General features: G+C 41.9%; 1 protein-coding gene across 1 annotated transcript; it reads left to right on the top strand.

The window, feature by feature from the left end:
- The first annotated feature begins 5,948 nt into the window (after positions 1-5,948).
- On the top strand, positions 5,949-8,107 carry LOC117802255. The gene is made up of 3 exons (XM_034660201.1): positions 5,949-6,019; positions 6,355-6,487; positions 7,145-8,107. The coding sequence occupies exons 1-3, from the start codon at positions 5,949-5,951 to the stop codon at positions 7,712-7,714; spliced, it is 774 nt and encodes a 257-aa protein (XP_034516092.1). The 3' UTR covers positions 7,715-8,107.
- The last annotated feature ends 16,540 nt before the right edge of the window (positions 8,108-24,647 follow it).

Raw genomic sequence — 24,647 nt, 5'->3', positions numbered from 1 at the left:
CTTTCTCAGGTCTGTGTGTAAATCAGGAAACCTGACTTTTTACACCATAACGAATTGCACCTTGTGGCGCACAAGTATTTGGAGCACTGACTGCAAGCAGGTGCCCCTTTCCCCGTGCAGCTAACAAGCTTCGGAGCGGTTCCTCAGAGCAATCTGAAAGACTGCCTCCTGGACTCGAGTCCCAGGAAGATAGTGAAGAAAGCATTCGCTAACCTACTTTGAGGTTGGTTTTCTTTCAGCAGACAGTATCAGGTCTCAAAGAAGTTGAGAAATAAGACTGAATAAAACATGGTCCTTCCCTTTTCCAGCAGTTCAGATGGGTGCAAAGGGGAGATTGTGTTTGCAATATTCAGTAGTGGGGGGATCTCTTCCAAGACCCCCAGTGGATGCCTGAAACTACCTAGTACCAAACCCACGATAAGGTCAATTTATAAATAAGGTGCAGTAAGATATTAACAACTACTAATAAAATAGAACAATTATGGCAATATGTGCAATAAAAGTTATGTGAATGTGGTGTCTCTCTCAAAGTGAGGATAAGTGGAGTTAAATGGGCAAGGTAGCGCTGGCCTGGAAAGGGTCCTTACGCCATTCTAAGGAGTGTGGGATCTGTTGGCCAAGCAATGGGGAACCATTATAGGATTTTAACTAGAGGAATAACATCATTCATTCATTCATTTATTCCTTTCCCTACTCTCCCTTCCTCTCTCCCTCTGTCCCTCCTTCCCTTTCTTTCTGACTCTAGCATCAGCCTTTAGGATGGTTTGGATGCAAAAGACAGTGGTGGCAGGAGTCCGTTAGGAGCTGGCTTTAGGGATCCAGAGCATGAGCCCTTTGGGCTTAAGCCTACGTAGTTGGCATCAGTGATGCTGGTGAGGCAGGAGCTAATCAGGAAGCAGAAACCATAGGATATAAAGGAAAAGAATGGAGTTCCAGATGACTTTTAGTAGTCTAACTCAGGTAATCGGATACAAGATGATATAATCAACTAAAAAAGAGAATGGAAGGGGAGGAGGATAGGTTCAGGGGTCAAATAAAGAATTAGTTTGAGTCAAAAGGGCTTTGCAGTGCTTGTGACACATTTAGGTGACAATGTCCAGGACACAGGTAGAAATAAAGACAAAGCTGTGGGATCCAGGGGCCAGAAGCCAGAAGAGGGATGCATCGGCCCAGCCAAGCTTGTTGCTCAGGAAGGCATCTGTCTGGTGACAGAAGCCGAGGCAAAAGCAACCAACAATTTAAAAGATTGCTGGGGGAAAAAGCACATAGCAAAGAAGACTGAAAAGAGCAGAAGAGGCTGGACACTGGAGAGTGAGGTCAACGACATTAGTAGCTCATGTTGGAGGAAGTGGAGACTTGGAGAGGCCACTTGTCATTCTCAGGGCAATAGTTACCTTAGTGACAGGCAGGACAGCCACCAAAGTGAGTGCAATTCAGGATAAAAAGAGACAGGTGGAGACAGTCGTCTTAGAATACTCTTTGAAGAAACTTCGCAGTGACGACTAAGGCCTAAGACAGCCAGTAGAGCTGGGGCTCCGCTGGAGGGAAGGCTGTGTTTTAAGGACTGAACAGAGCAGAGCACGCCATTTGCCTTCTGAATAGTCACAGTCGGAAACAGCCAGGAAAATACTAGGAAATTGTCTGATTTAAAGGAAAACCTAAAATGAAAAAAACGATTGTTTTGTCAAGAGTATTATGGCGAAGCAAAGCAACGCTGCTTACTTCTGTCTTGACCATTATTCTTTGTTATTTTAGGCCATCTTTAGTCCAAGGACTCGGATGGAATTGGCACTTTCCAGACCAACATGTTAACGTAGTACCTGAAGGACAGGTGTCCCTAGGAAGAGGGGCTGTGGGAAGGGCCCACAGGAAGGGGCTTAGAGCTGGTTCAGCTGCGGTGTGAATGGCTTTACCTGGAACCCAGAAGGAGTTTTTCAGAATCTATGTTTCAGTTATCTCACTTTATTCATTTTATTATTCACTTATTTCTTTGGAAATCATGCTTTCTTATTTAAAATCTGAGTTAAATCAAAAGAACCTGATTACTCTGGAGATTTTTTTAATATTCATGATCATATGATTTTAAGAAATAGCTAAATAGGGGTGCCTGGGTGGCACAGCGGTTAAGCGTCTGCCTTCGGCTCAGGGCGTGATCCCGGCGTTATGGGATCGAGCCCCACATCAGGCTCCTCCGCTATGAGCCTGCTTCTTCCTCTCCCACTCCCCCTGCTTGTGTTCCCTCTCTCGCTAGCTGTCTCTATCACTGTCAAATAAATAAATAAAATCTTAAAAAAAAAAAAGAAATAGATAAATAGCTGAACAGAGTTTCCTCTCTCTCTCTCTTACTTTTTTCCCCTCTTTCTTTCTTCCTCACAAGAAAAGCTTGTCTTCTTATTTGGTCTGGAATCACTTGGGAGGTCCATTTCAGAATGCAAATGTAAAGAAAGGTGGATGGGAACCCTTTGTCTTGGGATGAGGGCCCTTAGCTCTGGGCCGCCTTGCCCTGAGGTCCAGGACTTTGCTGAAAGGAGCTGGATGGATTTGCCTGAGAAGCCCAAGGAAACTGTTTCCTCAAACACCGGGTTAGAGAGACGGTGTGCTCTGCCAGAGCAGTTCCGACTGGGCCCTGTGCTAACGAAGCTCCTAAAAAATTTTTAAAAAGCAAGCAAACAAACAAACATGGTTGAGAGCAGGGCTCAACAGTTATGAGTGTAATTTCAGCCAGTCTGTGGCTTGTGCCAAGGTGTAAAAATCCCCTCCAGACTGGTCACCTGTCACAGGGCCTGCTTGGGGAGACAGGGACTGAAACCAGGATTTGGAAACTCAGAAGAGTGTCTTCTTGGCCAGGCTTAGTGCTCAAGGACTGGGACACCTGTGGTGATGCACGCACGAGATTCTGCACAAAAGGCAGGAGGGTTAATCTCAAAATGCAGGTTTGGGTAGCACAGAATGAAAACCAAAAGGGTCACAAGATACGCATTTTCATTACTCCTACTTGGTGAAAGCTGGTCAGGTCATTTTCATTCTTTTTAAACAAGGGAAGCAGCTCCATCACTTTCTAGGTGCCCATCTGCCTCGAGTTGGAGAACCCCAGTCCCTCAAGAGGAAGGTAACTGTGTGCTGAGCCCCAGGGACAAAACATCAAGGGCTGAGGGAGGAGCTCTATCACCTCCTCACTGTCTGTGCCTGTGTGCCGTACGCACTTTCTCCCAGGGCCATCACAGATCCCAAAGGCAATATAAGATCCTCACAAGGACCATGGGGAGTTCTTACCTATGAGTTATCTAAGCAATGAGCAAAGTCTTTGATATCATTTGCAATGGTATTCTTTGATAACTTAATGTTTGCTCATCAGCCTTAATAACTTTATTATATGGACTATCTGGCATTCATGAAATGGTAAGTGAGGTCCTAACTGGTGGTATGACTAATTATTTCACTCACTCCACAAACTTATTGAGCACCTACTATAGGCCAGGAGCTACGCAGGTCTGGCAATATGATGACAGAAGACAAGGTCCCTGACCTCAAGATATCAAATAGATATGGTGAGATAATAGAGAACATACATATTTGTCCGCCCCCCTGCTCCTAACAACGAGCCTCCTGAAACCTTTGTAATTTCCTAAGTGGTAAGAACACAAGGAACCACTTTTGTTCTGATGGTTGGTCGTTGACTCCAGTTATTGACATAGGGCTCCTGAAACCCTTGTAATTTCCTGGCTAACAGTAGTGTCTTTTCCTAGTGAGGCAACTCTAGGTGGGGCCCTGGGTGGCTCCTGGATGAGAGCTGATCACTGGAAAGACCAAGCCATGATTAGAAACCAAACTCCCCATCCTCTTAAGAAGAGAGAAGGTCTGAAAGTGGAGTTAATGACTGATCATGTCTACATTATGAAGCCTCTACAAAAATCCCAGCAAGATGGGGTTCGGGGAGGTACCACGTTGGCGAACACATTCACACCCTCAACTCCAGAAGGACAGAAGCTCCTGCCCTCAGGACCCTCCCAGAGTTTGCCCTATGTATCTTTTTTTTTTTTTTAAAGGATTTTATTTATTTATTTGAGAGAGAGAGAGGCATGAGTGGAGGGGGAGGGGCAGAGGGAAAGGGAGAAAGGGAGAAGCAGTCTCTCTGCTGAGCAGGGAGCCCAACCTGGGGCTGATCCCAGGACTCAGTCTCAGGACCTTGAGGTCATGACCTGAGTTGAAGGCAGACGCTTAACCAATTGAACCGCCCAGGCGCCTCTGTATCTGTTAATCTATATCCTTTATCTATATTTTAATAAACTGGTAAATGTGTTTCCTTGAGTTCCGTGAGCCACTCTAACAAATTAATCAAACCAGGGTGGGCACAGAGTAGGGGGACATCATGGGAACCTCCCATCTGTAGCCAAACTGGAAAGGAATTGTGGGTAACCTGGGAACGTATTACTTGCAACTGGCATCTGAAGTTGAGGGGGGTGAGAGGCAGTCTAGTGGGACTGAGCCCCTAACCTATGGGATCGGACATGATCTCCAGGTAGAACGTGCTAGAACTGAGTTAAATTATAGGACTTCAGCTGCTCCTGTGGAGAACTGCTTGGTGTAGGAAATCCCCCACATACATTTGGTGACCAGAAGGGTCGGAAGTGAAGTGTTTTTTACGAGTAGTAAAGGAGACACACAGGAGAGAAGCACAGGAGGAGGAAAGCATTGGGGTTTTTCTCTATTCAAGAGGAAGACCGGACTGAGGTTTTTCCTTATACAAATATGCCAACAAATGAAATAGAATGTGGTTTGTGCTGTAATGGCCTTCAGCACAAGGGGCAAGAAAAAGGAGCAGCAACAAGGAGTCTGGCTGGAGGAATCCAGAAAGGTGTCACACTCTCCCTAACACTTGAGCGGAGGTCTGCAGAACCAGGCTGAGCTAAGCAGAGGAAATATTCCAAACTGGGAGACAGGGAAACCTGCAAAAGTATGCTTGTTGGAGGAAGCAACAAACTATTGCCATATCATCAATTATGAGGCAGTTTAGACTAGATGTCTGTGAAGGGCTTTATATGTCATGCCAATAAAGTTTTATTTTATAGGCAGCCTCCGAAGAATTCTGAACTGTGGGACACATAAGCAGAGTTATGTCCCGGGAAGATTGCTCCGCAGGAATGCAGACAAGGGCGATGGGAACAAGACTGAAGTGTCAGAGCTGCAGTCCTTGAAATGAAAGACCCCAGTGAGCACAGGGGCAGTGGGGGTGGGCAAGATGGAGGTATTAAAAAACAAATTCAACCGAGTCTAATTGGCTTTATTAAATGATTCCTGACTCAGGCAGTCTCCCATCCAGCAAGTAGAGGGGCTCTATGAGGAGTTGGGTAAATTGGAAAGTTTTTGTAGGAAGGAGGGTGGGGCAAGAAGGTAGAAGCAAAAGAAAAAGATTGTTCCAGGCAAGGTCTCTTTCCCTGAGAAGGAAGAGCAGGGGATTTTGTCAGATTACCTCATCTTCCTTCAGGGGGGATGGAGAGGGTCAAGCTATAGACTCACTGACGTGCATCAGAAAATTCCTGAGTGACCTGTTAAGACTACATTGCTGAAGGAGGTTGAAATTGCAATGAGATTAGGTATTAAGCTCCAGTTTGATGACTCGGACTGGACTAAGTAACACCCTCTGGGGCCTGTGGTTTTCTTTTTTAACAGAAGGAAAAGCGGTTCAGGACGAAGATAGGATGGGACCAACAATGGGTTGTTGGATGGGTAGATAAGGAAGGAGGAATCTAGCTGACTTTCAGATCACTGACTTGGACCAGTGGGTGAATGGCAATGACCACGAGCAAGACGGGAAGATTGGAAACAGGAAGACAAATGACTTTGGAGAACAGAATGCATTTTGGTTTTGTTAGGGCAAGGTTGAGGTTCCACAGAAGGCTCAGGTGAGAGGTCTAGGCACCAGCTGTCAATGGAGGGGTCATCAGCAAATGGATGAGGTGAAGTTATGGGCTGGAGAGGCTGGCCAGGGACAGCATCCAACCCTCAGGAATGCCAATAGGTAAGGATGACTAGAGGAAAAGAAGAGCCAGAAAAAGACAAGGAGAAGCCAGAGAGGCATGAAAAGAATCTGGAAAGAGAACCATTAACAACAAACAAAAGAGAAGAGAGTTTTAAAGAAGGAAGCTAGCCGCGTGCCGCTGAGCGGCATTGTCACCATCAGAATTGAGTACGTGTAGGATCTGATGGAGACCCTAAGGGCTGCAGAGGTGTGGACTGATGACTCCAGCGGGACAGGCAGCGAGGAAGCTGAGCCAGGTGCTGAAATCCTCAGCCTGTGGGGAAATGGGGACAGAAAGGAGGGTGGAGGTTGGTGACCCCCCGGGGGCTTGGGAGGCGCGCCACCCGTTCTTCCCCAGCCCGAGCTGGAGGAATCAGCACCTGCGGCGTCCACACGAAATGCTGCAGGGAAGGCGAGGCTGGAGAGGTTGGGAACGCGGCGGTTCCGGGTAACCAAGAAAGCGACCGGGTGAGTCAGAGGGCAGAGCTCAGGGATGAGTCACCGAGCGCAGGTCACGATGATCCCGGAAAGAGAGGGGTGGCAGGCCGAGAAGGGCTCTCGAGCCGCCAGGGAGCTGAGCTGGACTGAGCGATGACGGAGCTCGGAGTCCCAAAAGCGGCAGGCACCCCCGGACCCCATGGGGCCCGCCCGGGCTAAGGAGTGGCGGGACCCCGGGCGCACAGCGCGGTTCCCCTCCCGCCCGAGAACGGGGCGCGCGGGGTGTGCCGCCGGCGACCAGCAAGAGGCAGGCGGTTCCCGGGTCCCTCGCCTGCCGCCCACTCCCTGCCACGCCCCGGCACCTGCTGCGCCCTCGGCACCCTGCCCGCCGGCTCCCGCCCGCTTCCCCGAGGCCGCACCCCGCGATCTCCGCCGCGCGGCATCCTGCCAGCCGATCCCCTCTGCGCCCAGCTCGCCGCGGCTGGGAGGAGCCGGCGACACAGAGGCGGGACCGGGGCTGGGCCCAGGGGGACGCGCCCCGGCGCCAGCGCAGCAGGGCGTGAAAGCGATCGCATGGGGTGACTCACCTGGGGCCCAGGCTCGGTAGAGGACGGTCTCGCGACACCCTGTACGCCCCGAGGAGGCCCGTTAGTTTCTACCACAGCGCCCTCTTTATTTTCTCCACAGCACGAGCCACGGTCTGTAACCAGCTGTGTTGTCTCCTCCTTGGTTTCCACTAGAAGGTCCTTTCCAGGAGAGGGGGCCAGGTCTCCTGGAGCTCCCCACGGCTGGACCGGCGCCAGACTCGCCAGACTCGCAGTGCATCGGCGGGAGGACGAGGGGAGGCTGGTCAGGCTGGGAAGGCCGGAAGACCCGCGGAAGAGGAAGAGACTGACGCTCAGAGTGAGCGGAACTGGGCGCCGCACCTGCCCGGGCCAGGGGCCGCGTGGGGTGTCGGCATTGACTGTGTCCGCCGTCCAGCATAAAGGGGAGACTCGTCACATTACACTGGACCTGCCGGTCCACCTTGATGCCCCTCGGACCTCTGCCAGAACCCCCCGGCTTTGCCGAGGTCACGTCCTGTGTAATTGTATAAAATATCTGGACAGGGGCGTCTCCATTTTGAAGCTCGGTTTCCTAACGAATGATCTCAAACCCCAGAAGCAGGCATGGTTTTACAAGCAGCTGCTCATAAAACCCAACAGGATAACTGGCATTCGGACCATAAAACTTAATAGGAACTTTATGAAGACATAAAAGTTAACTAACGCGTACCAGGTATATAGTTCGTTTGATAGCATCAATTAAACAGTCGATTAGATGGTAATCAAAATTAGCACCGAATTAAGATTTTTTGGGTCTTCTTTTTCTCTAAATCATATAATGATGCCTTCTTTCTTTGTCATAAAAACCCCATGCTTTCCCACAGAAACGGGACACTTTTCTGGTTACTCCAGAATCTGTGCCCCCCAAATTATAACCCCGAGACCCCAAATAAATGCCTTTGCTCTGTTTTAGTTTAACTCCTTTTCTCAGTAGACAGCCCACAGACCATCAGAGCCTCACCAAGTCCCACAGCCACCGGGACAGTGTGTGCTCATGGAGTCCTCAGGCCCAGCTTTCTGCTGTCGCTCTAATTTTTAATTTGCTATTTGAGATCTTATCTACACTTTAGACCGTTTCTACAGCACTTTCCAAAACAAACACAAGGTATAAATAATTTAACTTCACCCCCAAAGTAGAGTTTTCATTATCCGATGCAAATTCCTAAAATACTAAATGCATCTTGCTGGTCACTTTGCACTTTGTACTACGTGCCAGGTAGTCTGAGTGTACTGCCGGGTTCTGCTATTCACATGGCTGGGCAAGCAGCACTGTCTGTGGCTCAAGAGCTGATCTTCCCGATTAATCCTGCTGGGGTTCCCTAATCAATCACCTGCGGTGAGTTGTCTGAGGTCCAGGGTGCTGCACCTGTAATCCTGTGTCCCCGAGGGTACAGGGCCGGCCTGGGGCTTTCTTGGAGGGGTTCCTACCTTTTATTACGGGATGCTCCTGTGAATGATTTGATTGGTGGTGTACTTCTTTGCTAATCCCAGCTTTCTATTTTTTTAATCCTTACTAAGAGTTTTTCTCTGATCCACCAAGGATTCTCTTGTTTTCCCGTGGGACTGAGGATTTATTTATGTTTTAAAATTTTTTTTTTCTGTTTGTAGGGATGTGGATGTGAAGGCCTCAGCATGAGCTCAGTCTGCCCTCCCCCAACAGCATGGAGCTTCCACTCCAAGCTCAGCCCAGATTGCTCTACATATCACCTTACTTTCATAATGTGGCAAAAGCAATATCTGTCCCTGTAACAAAATCAAGCAATCCAGAAAACAGAGTTAAAAAAAGAAATATTCCTCTCCTTTCACCCCTAGATGCCCTTGTATGTATTAAAATATGTATATGTGGAAACATCTACATTTCTATAATATTTTTACAAACGTAGAACCATACTATCAATTAAAAAAAGAATCCCTAACAGAAACTGAGACCCCTTCTATCACTACTCTGAAATCATTTTGTTTTCCCTGGAAACAAACGAGGTCAGCAGATCATGAATATTATCTGTCCCTAAAGTCTGTGAAACAGGTTATATATATTTGCACTGAGGGAAAACATGTAATATCAGCAAACAATTCCCTACAGAAAGACTCTTTATTTAAAAATCCTGAGCACTTGGGTGGCTCAGTTGGTTGAGTGACAGACTTGTGATTTCGGCTCAGGTCATGATCTCATGGGTTGTTAGATGGATAACAGTCCAGCTCCACATTCAGTGGGAAGTCTACTTGAAATTCTGTCCTTCTGCCCCTACCCTCACTCGCATGCTTGCTCGCTCTCTCTCTCCCTAAATTAAGAAATCTTTAAAAATAAATAAATAAAATAAAAATCCTGACATAAATTAAAAACACACACACATGCTCACACACACACACATAATTTATTTTGCAATCATTCTCTGTCTTAGCTCCTGTTTGAGTCCATCGCCCCATCAGTTTGTAAGCTCCATGACATTTGGGGACCAGGAACCAAGGCACCAGGGTGTGGTTTTGCTCAGAATTGAGTCCTCCATGCCCCAAATAGTGACTGACACAGAAAGGTAGCCAGTGAACACTTTTTGAATGAATGAATGAATGAATCTTACCACTCTGAAACTTCTAGAGTCTCTTTATTTTTTTAATATATTATGTTTAAGATCTAATTGTCAGCCTTTACGATAGTGTTGTACATGTCTTCCTTTATTCTGTGTTGGTTTCCATGTGGTCAGTTCACTTGTTATCTACTTCTGCTTTGAGTTCACGATAATATACAACAGTTAAACACTTAATTTACTACAAAACGAAAACAAAAGATTTCCTTCCATTGATACTTAATGTGAGATATTATGATAGAGGCAAAATATCTCATAAAGATGTGATAAAACGTCATAATTTTCTACCTTTGGTAGTAAGGCATGACACCATTCTTTAATCTGCTATTACAGAACCAAGATTTGATTCAGAAAACAGATTTTCTTGTATTAATTCATACACCATTCATGTCAGATTTCGTCTTTCATTTTATTAGATAAATATGGGGAAAAAACAACCTAGAATGATGAATCATTCTCTAAAATTAGAATAACACCTGATAAGCAGTTGTGTAGCAGGGGTTTTAAAAGAAATTAGAAAAACACATTTTTTTGGAAATCTTAGTATTACTAAAAATATCTTCTTGTAATTTGTTTTATGTATATATGAAATTTACTCTTCTAGCTCGTGAGAATTTTTAAAAGCAACGATGTTAGTATGTGTAAACTTTGAGATATAATAATTATTCTAATACAATTTTTATTTCGATTCACAAAAAAGTTGCAAAGGTAATACAGAAAGTTTCCATACACCCCCTAACACAGTTTTCTCTAATGTTAATATTGTATTACCATGGTACATTTGTCAAAACTAAGATGCCAGCATTGGAACCTTACTATTAACTAAACTCCAGACATCATTTGGATTTCATTAGTTTTTCCATTAATGTCAGCATACATATTTTAAAAATAGGTAGCGGAAAAGGGGGTTTAATTTTACAATGGTAATTTATAGACTATCAAATATATTCTTGAGAAACTTCAATAGCATACCTTTAACTATATATTATACTGATATAGCTGACAAATCAGGCCTTGGTAAAGGCCTGTTTTTCACTACACAATGCATATGAAATGTACATGACAATGGTACTTCAAGAATCATATAGCATTAAATTGAACATACTATTTCTGAAATGTAAAAATATAAATGTAAATGTCACATTAACACAAAAAACTTTTAAGGGATAAAAATAAAATTGTCATTCTCTCTAGCCATATAGATATGGTAATCTCTCTAGAGTGCATCATTTTAAGATTTATTTACAAAAAAACAGTAAGTTTGTTTTTTTTAAATGACATGTTTGTAACATGGTACATAAATCTACACATCTAAGCAGCTCAACAAACTCCAAGTAGGGACTCAAAAGAGATCCACACTGAGACACATTTTTATCAAACTAGTTATACGACAAAGAGAGAATCTTAAAGGCAGCCAAAGACATGCAACTCTTCGCATACAAAGGAGCCTCAATAAGATTAACAACCAATTTCTCATTAGAGATGATGGAGGCCAATGACAGTGGGATGACATATTTAAAGTGCTGAGAGAAAAACTGTCAATCAAGAATTCTATACTCAGCAAAACTGTCCTTCAAAACTGAGGGAGAAATTAAGACACACCCAGATAAACAAAATCTGAGAGTGTTCACCACAGACCTGCCATGACAATGCTAAAGGGAGTCCAATTTGAAACAAAATGACATCAGGTAGTAACTCAAAGCTGTATGAATAGAAATCTCCAGTAAAGGTGAATACATGGGAAGTATAAAAGCCAGTATTGTCATATTGTTGTTTGTTTTGTTCTTTGGGTTTTTTTAAGATTTTATTTTTTATTTATTTGAGAGCAAGAGAGAGAGAAAGAGCAAGCACAAGTGGGGGGAGGGGCAGAGGGAGAGGGAGAAGCAGACTCCCCACTGAGCAGGGAGCCTAATGCTGGGCTTGATCCCAGGATCCTGGGATCATGACCTGAGTTGAAGGCAGACACTTAATGACTGAGCCACCCAGGTGCCCCTGTATTGTTGTTTTGTGATTATGCTTTTTTATTTCCAAATGCTCAAAAGACAAAGCTATAAAATATAAATCTATGTTATTAAGCAAAATATGTATAGAGACGCAATTTGTGACAATAATGTAAGGGAAGGAACAGAGCTGTATAGAGAAGAGTTTAATTTACTGAAATTAAGTTGGTATCAATTCAAATTAGATTGTTATAAATTAGGATATTAAATGTTATCCCCATGGTAACAACAAAATATCTAAAGAACATACACAAAACGAGATGAGATAGGAATCAAAATGATTCATTAAAAAAAATCAACTAAATGCAAAAGAAGACAAATGACAGACAAAAGCCTGTAAAACATACAGAAGACAGGGGCGCCTGGGTGGTGCAGTCGTTAAGCGTCTGCCTTTGGCTCAGGGTGTGATCCCAGCACTCTGGGATCGAGCCCCGCATCAGGCTCCTCTCCTGAGAGCCTGCTTCTTCCTCTCCCACTCCCCCTGCTTGTGTTCCCCCTCTCGCTGGCTGTCTCTCTCTGTCAAATAAATAAATAAAATCTTTAAAAAAACAAAAAAACATACAGAAGACAAACAGCCAAAGGGCAGAAGTGTTTCCTTATCAGTAATTCCTTCAAATGTAAATGGATTAAAATCTCTAATAAAAGGCAGAGATTGGAAGATAAGATTAATAAACCATGATCCAACTATATTCTATATCCAAATATGCAAATAAATTGAAAGTGAATGGCTAAAGAAAGATTTTCCATGGAAAATGTAATCCACAGAGATACTAACATGAGACAAATAGACTTTAAATCAAAAACTATAACAAAACAAAGAAAGACATTATATATTGGTAAAAGTTTCAATACAGCAAGAAGATAAAACAATTTAAAACATTTCCACACCTAAGAACAGACCCTCAAAGTATAAGAGGCCATAAATGACACAATTTAAAGGAGAAGTAGATTATTGTACATTAATAGTTAGAGACTTTAATACTCCACTTTCACTAGCAAATAGAACACCTACACAGAAAATCGATAAAGAAGGAGGGAACATGAAAATAACTATAAACCAACTAGGCTTAACAGACATGCTACATTCAACAATAGCAAAATACATATTCTCCAGGACAGGCCATATTTTAGGGCATAAAACAAGTCTTTATAAATTTTTAAAGATTGGAAACATAGAAAATATATTCTCAGACCACAATGGAATGAAGCTAGAGCCAATTTTTTTAAAAAAAGGAAATTGAACCACACACTCTTAAATAGCTAATGGATCAAAGAAGAAACCACAAGGGAAATTAGAAAATACTTAGAGATGAATGAAACAAAACAACATACCAAACTTATGGGATGCAGTAAAGGCAGCACTTAGACAGAAATTTCTTGGTATAAATGCCTACATTAAAAAAGAAGAGAGATCTCAAATCAAAACCTTAACTTTACACCTTGAAGAACTAGAAAAAGAAAATGAAACTAAACACAAAGTCAGCAGAAGGAAGGAGATAAGAAAGACTAGAGCAGAAATGTATAAAATAAAAAATAGAAAAACAATAGAATCAATGGAACTAGAAGTTGATTGTTGGAAAAGAACAACAAAATCGGCAAAACTTTAGCTAGACTGACAAAAAAGAGAGAAGATGTAAATAACTAAAAGCAGAAATGAAAGTGGTAACATTACTGCAGCTTAAAGAAATAAAAATGATGACAAGAGAATACTATGAACAATTGTATGCCAACAAATGTAATTACCTAAACAGGACAAATTTCCAGAGGCTCACAAATTACATAAACTGACTGAAGAAAAAATAGGAAACTTCAACAGATATATAAGAAGTAAAGAGATTGGATCAGTAATCAAAAATCGCTCAACAGGATGCCCACTCTCATCACTTTTATTCAACATAGTATTGGAAGTCCTAGCTAGAGCAATTGAGCAAGAAAAAAAAAAAAATAAAGGCACCCAAACTGGGAGGGAAGAAGTAAAACTTCACTTTTTGCAGATGGCATGATATTATATATAGAAAATCTTAAAGACTCCACCAAAAAACTGTTGTAATAAATGAATTTAGTAAAGTTGCAGGGTGCAAAACCAGTATATGAAAATCTGTTGCATTTCTGTATGCTAGTAATGATAAGAAAGAGAAATTAAGAAAACAATCCCATTTACACTTGCATCAAAAAGAATAAAATATCTAGGAGTAAATATGACCAAGGATGTAAAAGACCTTATACTGAAAACTATAAAGACATTGATGAAAGAAACTGAAAAAGACAAATAAATGTAAAGATAATCTGTGCTCATGGATTGGAAGGATATAGTCAAAATGTCCATACTACCCAAAGCAATCTACAGATTCAATGCAATCCCTATCAAAATTCCAATGGCATTTTTCACAGAAATAGAATAAACAAATCCTAACATATATATGGAACTATGAAAAGCCCTGAATAGCCAAAGTAATCTTAAGAAAGAAGAACAAAGCTGGAGGCATCATGCTCCCTGATTTCAAATTATATTACAAAGCTATAGTAATCAAAAAGAATGGTATTGGCATAAAAACAGACACATAGATCAACAGAATAGAACAGAGAGCCCAGAAATAAATCCATGCATATATGGTTAATTAAGTTACAACAAGGAGCCAAGAATGTACAATGGGGAAAGAACAGTCTCTTCAATAAATGGTGTTGGGAAAACTAGACAGCCATATGGAAAAGAATGAAACTGGACCACTACCTTACACTATACATAAAAATTAAGTCAAAATGGATTAAAGACTTGAATGTAAGACTGAAACCATAAAACTCTTAGAAAAAAACCATAAAACTCCTGGTAACCTCCTCGACATAAGTCTTTGCAATTACTTTTTGAATCAGACACTGAAAGCAAAAACAACAAAATCAAAAATTAACAAATGGGACTACAACAAACTAAAAGGCATCTGCACAGCAAAGGAAACCATCAACAAAATGAAAAGAACCTACTGAATGGGAAAAAAATATTTGCAAATCATATATCTGCTAAGAGGTTAATATATAAAATTCATAAAGAATTCATACAACTCAACAGCAAAACAAACAATTCAATTTTTAAAATGTGCAGAAGATTTGAATAGATATTTTTCCAAAAAAGACATACAGATGGTCAACAGGTACATGGAAATACGCTCAACCTCACTCGTCATCAGGGAAATGCAAATCAAAACCATGGTGAGATATCACCTCACACCTGTTAGAATGACTGGTATCAAAAAGAGAAGAAAAAGCAAATGTGGACAAGGATGTGGAGAAAAGGGGACCATTATGCATTGTTGGTGGGAACATAAGTACAATCACTATGGAAAACAATATGGAAGTTCCTCAAAAAATAAAAATAGAACTACCATACGATCCAGCAATTCCACTTCTGGGTATTTAATCAAAGAAACCAAAAACACTGATTTGAAAAGTTATCTGTACCCTCATGTTCACTGCAGCATTATTTGCAATAGCCAAGATATGGAAATAACCCAAGTGTCCATCAATAGATGAATGGGTAAAGAAGGAGTGTCTCATATATAAAATAGAATATTATTCAGCCACATATAAAATGGAATACCATTCAGCCAAAATCTTCTCAATGGTGACAATATGGATGGAATTTTTAGGGCAATTATACTAAACGCAATGAGTCGGTCAGCGAAAGACAAATACCATATGATCTCAGTTATATGTGGAATCTAAGAAAAAAAAAAGCGTAGATACAGAGAACAGAATGTTGGTTGCCAGAAGCAGAGGGTGGGGATGGGGGAAATGGGTGAAGGGGGTCAAAAAGTATAAACTTCCAGTTATAAGGTAAGGAAATCATGGGGATGTAATATACAGCCTGGCCACTATAGTTAATAATATCATATTGCATATTTGGAAGTTGCTAAGAGACTATATTCCAAAAATTCTCATTAAAAGAAAAACAAATTGAGAGGTGGTAAGGACCGGATTAAAATATACAAATTTCTTGGCCCCTCCCTTGCCCCTGCCTATGCCCCACAAACCAAATATTCCAACTTAATGTTAACATAAAAAAGAAAGAAACAAAGAAAACCTCTCAACAAAGAAATGTCCAGAACCACGTGGCCTCACTGGTGAATTCTATCAGACATTTAAGGAATTAACACCAATCCTTGTCAAACTCTTCTAAAAAATTAGAGAGAATATGTCCAAACTCATACCTTGATACTAAAGCAAGACAAAGACATTGCTACCAAATAAAACTAGATGAATATCCTTATAAATATTGTTGCAAAAGTCCTCAAGAAAGTACTAACAAACTGCATCCAACAGCATATTAAAAGGATGACACATCACGACCAAGTGGAATTTAGTCCAGGAATGCAACATAAGAAAATCTATTAATGTAATACATCACCTTAATAGAACAAAGACAAAAAAACACATGACTGCCTCAATTGACGCAGAGATGGCATTTGACAAAATCCAACACTCTTTCATAATAATAGTTTTAAAACACTCAGAAAACTAGGAATAAAGGGAACTTCCTCAACATGATAAAGGGCATTTATGAAAAACCTACTACTTCTAGCTAGAGCAATTAGACGACGGAAAGAAAAGTCATCAAAATTGGAAAGCAAGAAGTAAAACTATTGCTATTACATGATCCTATATATAGAAATATATCAAATGTATAAAATATCTAGAAAATCCCAAATATATAGAAAATTCCAAATACATAAGATATATAGAAAATCCATGAGAAAGCTACTAAATCTATGGAGAAATGTCTGCTCATGTCTTCTGCCCATTTCTTGACTGGATTATTTATTTTGGGGGTGTTGAGTTGGTAAGTTCTTTATAATTATTGGGTACTAGCCCTTTATCTGATAAGACATTTGCAAATATCTTCTCCCATTCTGTAGGGTGGGGGGATGGTGTAACTGGATGATGGGCAATAAGGAAGGTACATGATGTAATGAGCACTGGGTGTTATATGCAACTGATGAATCACTGAACTCTACCTCTTAAACTAATAATACACTATATGTTAATTAATTGACTTAAAAGGAAGGAAAAGAAAAAAGAAAGCTACTAAATCTAATATACAAATTTAGCAAAGTTGCAGGATACAAGATCAACATGCAAAAATCAGTTGTTTCTATATACGTGTAATGAACAATATGAAAAAGATTAAGAAAGAAATTCCATTTGCAATAGCATCTAAAATCATAAAATACCAATAAAATAAAACAATAAAATGCCTAGAGTAAATTTTATGTAGAGCAAATTTAAATTTAAACTACAAAATATTTCTGAAAGATCTTTCAAAAGATTCAGTGCAATTCCTATCCAAACTTCAACTGCATTTTTAAATTTTTTGCAAAAATGCAAAAGCCAATTTTCACATTCACACGGAATTGCAAGGGGCTCTGAATAGCCAAAGCAATCTTGGAAAAGGAGGACAAAGTTGGAAGACCCCCACTTCCTGATTTCAAAACTCACTATGAAGCTACAGATATGAAAACATCGTGGTTTGGTACTAGCACAAATACAGACATATACGGTAACGGGATGGTATTGAGAGTCCAGAAGCGACCTCTGCTGTCGACTGATTCCAATAAGGGTGCCAAGCCCATTCAATAGGGAAAAGAATGGTTTCTTCCATAGATGGTGCTGGGGTAAGATGGTGCATTTCCACATGCAAAGAAGAAGCTGTACGATGACTTCATAGCATATACAAAATAATCAAAATCAGTCAACAATCTAAATATAAGAGCCAAAACTATAAACTGTTAGAAGAAAACACAGGATGTTCATGAACTTGGATTTTGCAATAGGTTCTTAGGTATGACACAAAAGCCCAAAGCAGAAACAACACAAACTAGATAAACAGGATTTCATCAAAATTAAATAATTTTTGTCTTTCGAAGGACATTATCAAGAAAGTGAAAGACATTGGAAAGCAAGCTTGAGTGCGATTCCTTCGAGTCAGGTTAATGTGCTTTAAATTAATTTTTTTAAAAGATTTTATTTATTTATTTGAGAGTGAGAGAGAACAGAGTGAGAGCACGAGTGGGGGTGGGGAGGGGCAGAGGGAGAGGGAGAAGCAGGTGCTCTGATGAGTGGGAAGCCTGATGCGGGGCTCGATCCCAGGATCCTGGGATCATGACTTGAGTCAAAGGCAGACGCTGAACCGCAGCACGGCGGCCCAGGTTAATGGGCTTTAAAGGCTTCTGGGGCTGCCCAAGAGGTTGGTGAGTTCTTTCTTCAGTTGCTGCTATTGTCTGCTGCTCCCTACAAAGCTGAAAAGTTAGAGGATAGAAAGAGTTGCACTTCTCAGGAAACCTTTAATTCTCAACTCCTTTGGAAACAGACTCCATTTTTATAGGGTTTGTGGTTCTGATTTTTCTTTGTTTTAATCGTATGAAAAACTAATAGGTTCCTACTTCCCCAGAGCCCCCTTTTATCCCACTGGGGATATTTTCCTTCATTATCATTGTTAAAAGATGGGCTCTGGAGCCAGGCTGCTTTGCATCTTTACTAAACTCTTTGGACCTCAGTTTTCTCATCTGGAAAATGGAAATAACAGTAGAAACGGCATTCTGGTGCTGCTGTGAGGATTACGTCAGACGGTAAAGAACCTAGCATACTGCTAGTACACAGTAAGCCCTCTGTAAGTGCTAACGATTCTTTCCCCACATCATTCTTATTTCTAATAACTCTCCAGAATATTAAGTTGCGTTTTTAGCTTAACCTTGAAGAGCAGGGAGCACTCATTCAATTCACATTCCCTCATCCAAGTTTCATTACTCTGAGTCATGAAGAAAGTGGGGGGAAAAGTCATAGAACAGAATTCTGGCTTAATTATATTTACAATTCCCATGGTGTAATCCTTAAAGTATTTATCTATAATTTTTAATCAAAATTTTACCCACTATACATCAATGTGTACAGTGAAAGCCTAATATCTCTATTCACACAATTGCCAGAATGTTCTGATTGATTTGGGGTGATGATACAAAGTTTAAAGTTTGGTTGGGCCCAGGTACACACAGCAGTGATTCTAAAGGCATGTTGACTTTGCCAGTATTTGGTTGTCAACGAAATCCTTAGTTAGAATAAGTTAAGATATGAGAGGTTTGTGTTCTCATATTTGAGTCATCAATTATTCATGGTATGAATGGCCACTTAACATCAAAAAACCTATTTAATAACACTCTCACTCTCGTGTTCTCTCTCTCATTCTCAAATAAATAAATTAAATCTTTTTAAAAAGGGGTGGCAGGCACCTGGGTGGCTCAGTCAGTTGGGCGTCTGCCTTCAGCTCAGGTCATGATCTCAGGGTCCTGGGATGGAGCCCCGCATCCGGGCTCCCTGCTCGGCAGGGAGTCTGCTTCTCCCTCTCCCTCTGCACCTCCCCCTGCTGTGCTCTCTCTCGCCCGCTCTCAAATAAACAAAATCTTTAAAAAAACAATTCAAAAATTAAAAAATAGACTATTTAATAACAAAATATGAATCTAGTCTCTACTGTTTTGTTTAGATGCTGTCCACTCAACACTTATTAATGCAAAAAGTTAATTCATACCACGTTGCCTTTAGAATTCTAGAATCAAGACTGATCACTCTTGACAAACAGCAGACCTTTCCAAAGTACCACAGGGAGAGAAACTTCTCAGAAACCAGGGGTTCTGTAAGGAGATGGACATACTAGCTCATTTCCCAATGAAGCCAGCAGGGGTCAATGTCTTCCAGTTAAGTCTGAGGAAAAAGCCATTAGATTCTTCATGACATTTCAGAGTTTGGATGATTGTCAATTAGACACAAAGAACACCCTGAAAATACATAACATCTGCTCATGCTGAAATAGCCAAAGAAACCTGAAAATATTCAGAACTACTGGTATTTTCATTGAACAAAGATTGTACCTCCATCCCACCTCCAAGATCTATTTCCTGATAATTCAGCAGCAAGGTAGAAATAACAATAAAAGGGAATTAAGAAAAAGAATAACTGCTTAATTGCTTACAGAGGAATAGGACACCCCCCAAAAAAGTCAAAGACTATGTACAGGATGGAAGAAAATATTTGCAAATTATTTACCTGATAATATACAGGATATATCAAAACGCTTACAACTCAACAAAAAATAGACAACACAATTAAATGATGAGCAAAGGACATGCACAGACATTTCCTCAAAGAAGATCTACAAATGGTCGATAAGCACATGAAAAGATGCTCACCTTTATTAGCCGTTAGGGAAATACAAATCAAAAACAAGGAGATGCCACTTCACACCTATTAGGATGTGTGAAAATTAATAAAGGGAAATCCCACTAAAATAGAGTCTTGAAGCTAGCAAGGGGAGGCATACAGAGGCAGTATAGGGAAAATGAGAGAGACTTACTTCCTGTACAGTCGCTGGTAGGAGGGAAGGGTGCAAAGTGTCCATATGCTTAGAGACAAATACCTCCTTCTTGGAAAGAGAACAAAGGAGAAAGAACAAGTCTTCAGGCAGTATTGGCTGTTTGAACAGAAACAGAAGAAACTGTTTGCCCAGAAACAACAATTTGAAGCCTGCCTGCACAAGTATTTCTGTTTTTCAGGGGCCCCAAAAAATGTCAGCCACTAAAGAGTGACGACCAACGAAATGACATTCTTCTTGTTGGCTCCCCTGTATACAAGCTATCTCTAATAAACTCCACCTGTTTTCTTTCTCTCGAGTTCAGTATTCATTTCTATGACACTGGGACTCAAGAACCTGGTTTCGGGGGTCCCGTAACAATACCACCCAATGCCAATCACAGGCGGAATTATCAATTACAGACGCCAAAAGAATGATCATCAATTACAGGTTCCCAAAGGGAAAAGATGTACATTGCATCTCCTACAAGAAACTGAGCACCCCCGCAACTCAGGCAAGGAGACTTCATCATCACCCTGCACTCTTGCTCTTCTCCAATGGTCTTTCATTCAAAATAATCCCTCCTAATTTTCTCCCTCCTCTTCATAAAATAACATTCCTCTCCTTTGTTTATTGGACTTGCCCCATAGCTTGCATGTCCCAAACTGCATTTCTCTGTTACTCCTAAATAAACCAATTTTTGCTGGTAAAATACCGGCCTGTTTTGTTCTTAAGGTTATGGTTATAACAGTTTTTCAAAGGAATATAACAAATTTCGGTGAGACTGTAGAAAAATCAAAACCCTTTTATAGAGCCAGTGGGAATGTGAAATGGTGCTGTCACTATAGAAAACAGTTTGCCAGTTCCTTAAGAAGCTAACCGAATACCCAAAGCACCAACAATTCCACTCCTAGGTGTTTATCCAAAAGCACTGAAAACAGGGATTCAGATACTGGTACACCAATATTTTCAGCAGGATGATTCACAACAGCCAAACAACCCAAGTAACCAAAGATGAAGGGATAAACAAGATGTGTTACAAACGTGCCACGGCCTATTATTCAGCCACTAAAAGTAATGAAGTTCTGTCTGGAGCTGAGACCATGCAGAGAGAGCGTCAGGAGCCCACACCTGTCATGCCCGCTGGGGCCTCAGCTAGCCTCATGTTGGTGACTCATCTCTGCCTCAAGGACAGCCTTAGTGCCTGCTGGCCTCCATGGACCATAGTTCAGCAAGCTGCACACACTTTCCGTGCAGGCGGCATCCTCTGAATGCCGCTTCTCATCACAGCAGTGAGGGGCAGGGATCCCTTTAAAAAAAAGAAAGGAACGCAGTTCTGATATGTGCTGTGATATGGATGAACCTTGAAGATGAGAAAGGGAAGCCGAGGGGACTCCATTTTCAGAAAGGCTCTATCTCTGTTTCTCTGCCCATTTCCTCGTGCTCTAGATTTTGCATCTGCGTAACCCAAAGAAGCTATACTCCCACTCCAAGGGGAAGCACAACAGTGAGTCATTCTCTGAGTTTTTCCCAGGCCCCCAAACATCTGATAACTTCTGAAAAGAACCAGCTCCCAAACACATACCAGGACATTAGATTCAAACAAACGTCGGCCACCGCTAGCATCGATACCCCCTACCTTTGATGAGTTACGAAATAACACCTATGATTCCCCTGTCACTCACCTCTGATCAGACCCTACTCTGGATTCCTGAAGGAACACATACTCTGCACCCCTCGCCCCTAACTCCAAACAACGAGATTTGACCAATTCTCCTTTCCTTCCCTAGTCTCCTGGACATTCTGTCTGCCATAATCAATCACTAGTCAATAACCTCTGCTTTTACTTTCTCCAGCTTGAGTTTGATTTCTATCCTGTGCAAAGCCAAGGACCCTCTTACTGGGTCCAGTGGGAGCCCCCTCTGGGTCCTCGGACCCAACTTTCCTGCATCAAAAACACTATGCTAAGTGAAAATAAGCCAGACACAAAGGGCCACATATTGTATGACTCCACTTGTACAAAATATCTAGAACAGACAAATTCATGGAGGCAGAAAGTAAACAAGTTACCAGGACTGGGGGTGGGGGGCAGGGGCGGGGAGTAGGGAGTGATTGCTGAAGCTTACTGAGTTTCTCTTTGGAGTGATTAAAAATTTGGGAATATATAAATAATGGTGTTGTTTGCACAACATTTTACGATGTAATTGCAAATATAATTATCACCACTGAACAGTGTGCTTAGAACGGTTAAAATGGCAAATCGTATACACATTTCACTACAATAAAAAAAAATATGTTATTAGGAAGAATTTGTTTCCCAAAGGAAAGGGGATGCTGTTAGCGGAGTGAAAGAAAAGTCCTTAAATAAAACCCAAAGTAACTACTCCTCTAGGAGATAGTTCAAACTGCTTACATGAGCTTTAATGCGGCCCTCGATATTCATTTTCATCCGAACGAGTATAGGGAGTCAGGGAGAAGAGGAAATGTAAATTGGCTTAACTGCCTCTTTGCCTAGAATGCCTCATTCAGTTCTTGCATTTCTTCATAGCAAGGGGGGAAATGAAAATGGAAATCTCAGAAACCCCTCAAGGTGCTGCTTATTGTTGATGCCAAGTGTATTTATTTTGTTTTAATAGCACTGCCTTCTTACTAAACTCAGAATACAAATAGGGTCATATCTTATTTGTTTGCGGTAAATGCTCAGCTCCCAAAACAAGATTAGCAGGAAATTCTGTTATTTTCTCTTGGCAGATGGGCTCCGACTAAACTGTCCTAGAATCAACCACGGGGGTTCACACCGCGGCAGTTTCCATTCCAAAGGGAGTAAGTGGCTCAGTCCACATGTGACATTGCTCCCCATTACCACTAGATGGTGCTGTCTGATCACAAAGAAGCATCATGAAGCAGCTCTCTGATCCTCCCCGCACCCGCTCCTTTCCAGAGATGAGGGTGAGTCTTGGTCTCCCAATTCTTTCAGCTCCCATACCAAGAACGAAGACGCCCCTGAGACTGGTTCTGGCATTTGCTATTCTACAGTTCCCTGACCTTCCCATGGGATCCACACCGCCCAGACATCTTAGAAGTCCTTCAGCACAAGAAACCTGACAATAGGGTTACTTGCCCTCCCCATAAGGAAGCTTACCTTCAGTTATGCCAGAGGGCTTTTTAAGGATGATTTATTTATTTTAGGATGATTTAGGGTGATTTATTTCTTTCTGTGGCACAGAGATGATTTGAGGACATCCCCTCAGTGAGTCAACAGAAACGGGAAGAAGACAAAACAAATTTCACCTTTGGGGACATTCTAGTCCATTGGAAAATGCCGCAAGCACTTTTTCCTCAGACAAAGGTCATTCTAAAATGAAAGCTGCCTCCAGGATCCCCTGGGCTCACAAGACAAGGCAGCCCTGTTCCCTGCCAGCACGAGGTCATCTCAGAGAGCACATCTTCTCATTGCTGATTACATCAACAACAGAGAACAACCACAGCAACCCAAATGGTCTACAAACAGCTGCAGTTATTTTCATCAGGAACATGTGAACGAAGGGGAAACCTTACTTCTGCTTCATATGGTCACCCGAGGACACCAGAAATCAAAGCACAGAATTTGGGGAGGGTCCTTGAGAAGGTCACAAAGGTAGGTAGGCTATCAAACGAGGTAGCATAAACCAGAAAGTGCTGGGAAAAAAGAAAAAGGTAATTAGCCCAAACTGCTCACCAGCACTTCTCTCTCTCTTCCTCTCTCTCTCTCTCTCACACACACACAGGCTCTGGTTCATGTACCTCTCTGCCTTCTAGGGGATATCCTTGGCCTTGAATATTCTTCTCCTTCTTCTTTGATTAAGCTTTTTCTTTTCAGAAAATTGTAGACTCACATGCAATTTAAGAAACAACACGGGGGGGGGGGCACCTGGGTGGTTCAGCTGGTTGAGCATCAGACCCTTGGTCTCGGCTCTAGGCTTGATCTCAGAGTCGTGGAGTCTCCGAAAGAGAGAGAAAAGGAAAGAAAAAAGAAAGGGGAAGAGAAGAGGAGGAGAGAAGAGAAAAAGAGGAGAGGAGAGAAAAGAGAGAAAGAAAGAAGGAGGGAGGGAGAAAGAAAGAACAGAGACATCCCCTGTGCCCTTTATTCAGAATCCTGCAACGAGAACATCTGGCCAGACTTCAGTGCAGTATCACTATCCGGATACTGACATCGATACAGTCCCATACAGAACATTTCCATCACCACAGGGGTCCCTGTTGCCCCCAGCCTCCCCCTTCCTAAACCCTGGCAACCACTAATCTGTTCCTCACTTCTATAATTTGTCATTTCAAGAAAGTCACATAAGTTAAGTCATACAGCGTGGAACCTCTTGGGATTGGCTCTTTTCACTCGGCATAATTTTCTGGAGAGTCTCACAGGCTGTTGGATGTTCGTTCCTTTTAAGTATTACGCCATGGACCTGCATTTTTTAAGCCGGATACCTAACCAGGGACGGAGAAGGGAAGAAGCACACAACAGGGAGGCTTTCCCCGCCGCCTGCAACCCCGGAGGGGCGGGGCGGGGCACAGGTCAGGACCGCCCAGGCGGGGGCGGGGCCAGGCGGAGCAGGGCGCGGGGCGGGACGCCGG

Source organism: Ailuropoda melanoleuca, chromosome 5, assembly GCF_002007445.2.
Source record: "Ailuropoda melanoleuca isolate Jingjing chromosome 5, ASM200744v2, whole genome shotgun sequence".
Lineage (NCBI taxonomy): Eukaryota > Metazoa > Chordata > Mammalia > Carnivora > Ursidae > Ailuropoda > Ailuropoda melanoleuca.
Note: the sequence above shows the minus strand (reverse complement) of the source record. Positions and strands in the feature narration are given on the sequence as shown.

Excerpts from the sequence above, each read along its gene's own strand:
- LOC117802255 (XM_034660201.1), top strand. The coding sequence starts at position 5,949 with ATGGATGAGGTGAAGTTATGGGCTGGAGAGGCTGGCCAGGGACAGCAT. Across the intron at positions 6,020-6,354 it reads ACCCTCAGGAATGCCAATAG|GCGCGCCACCCGTTCTTCCC; the intron begins GTAAGGATGACT and ends GGGGCTTGGGAG. Across the intron at positions 6,488-7,144 it reads GTAACCAAGAAAGCGACCGG|CACGAGCCACGGTCTGTAAC; the intron begins GTGAGTCAGAGG and ends TTTTCTCCACAG.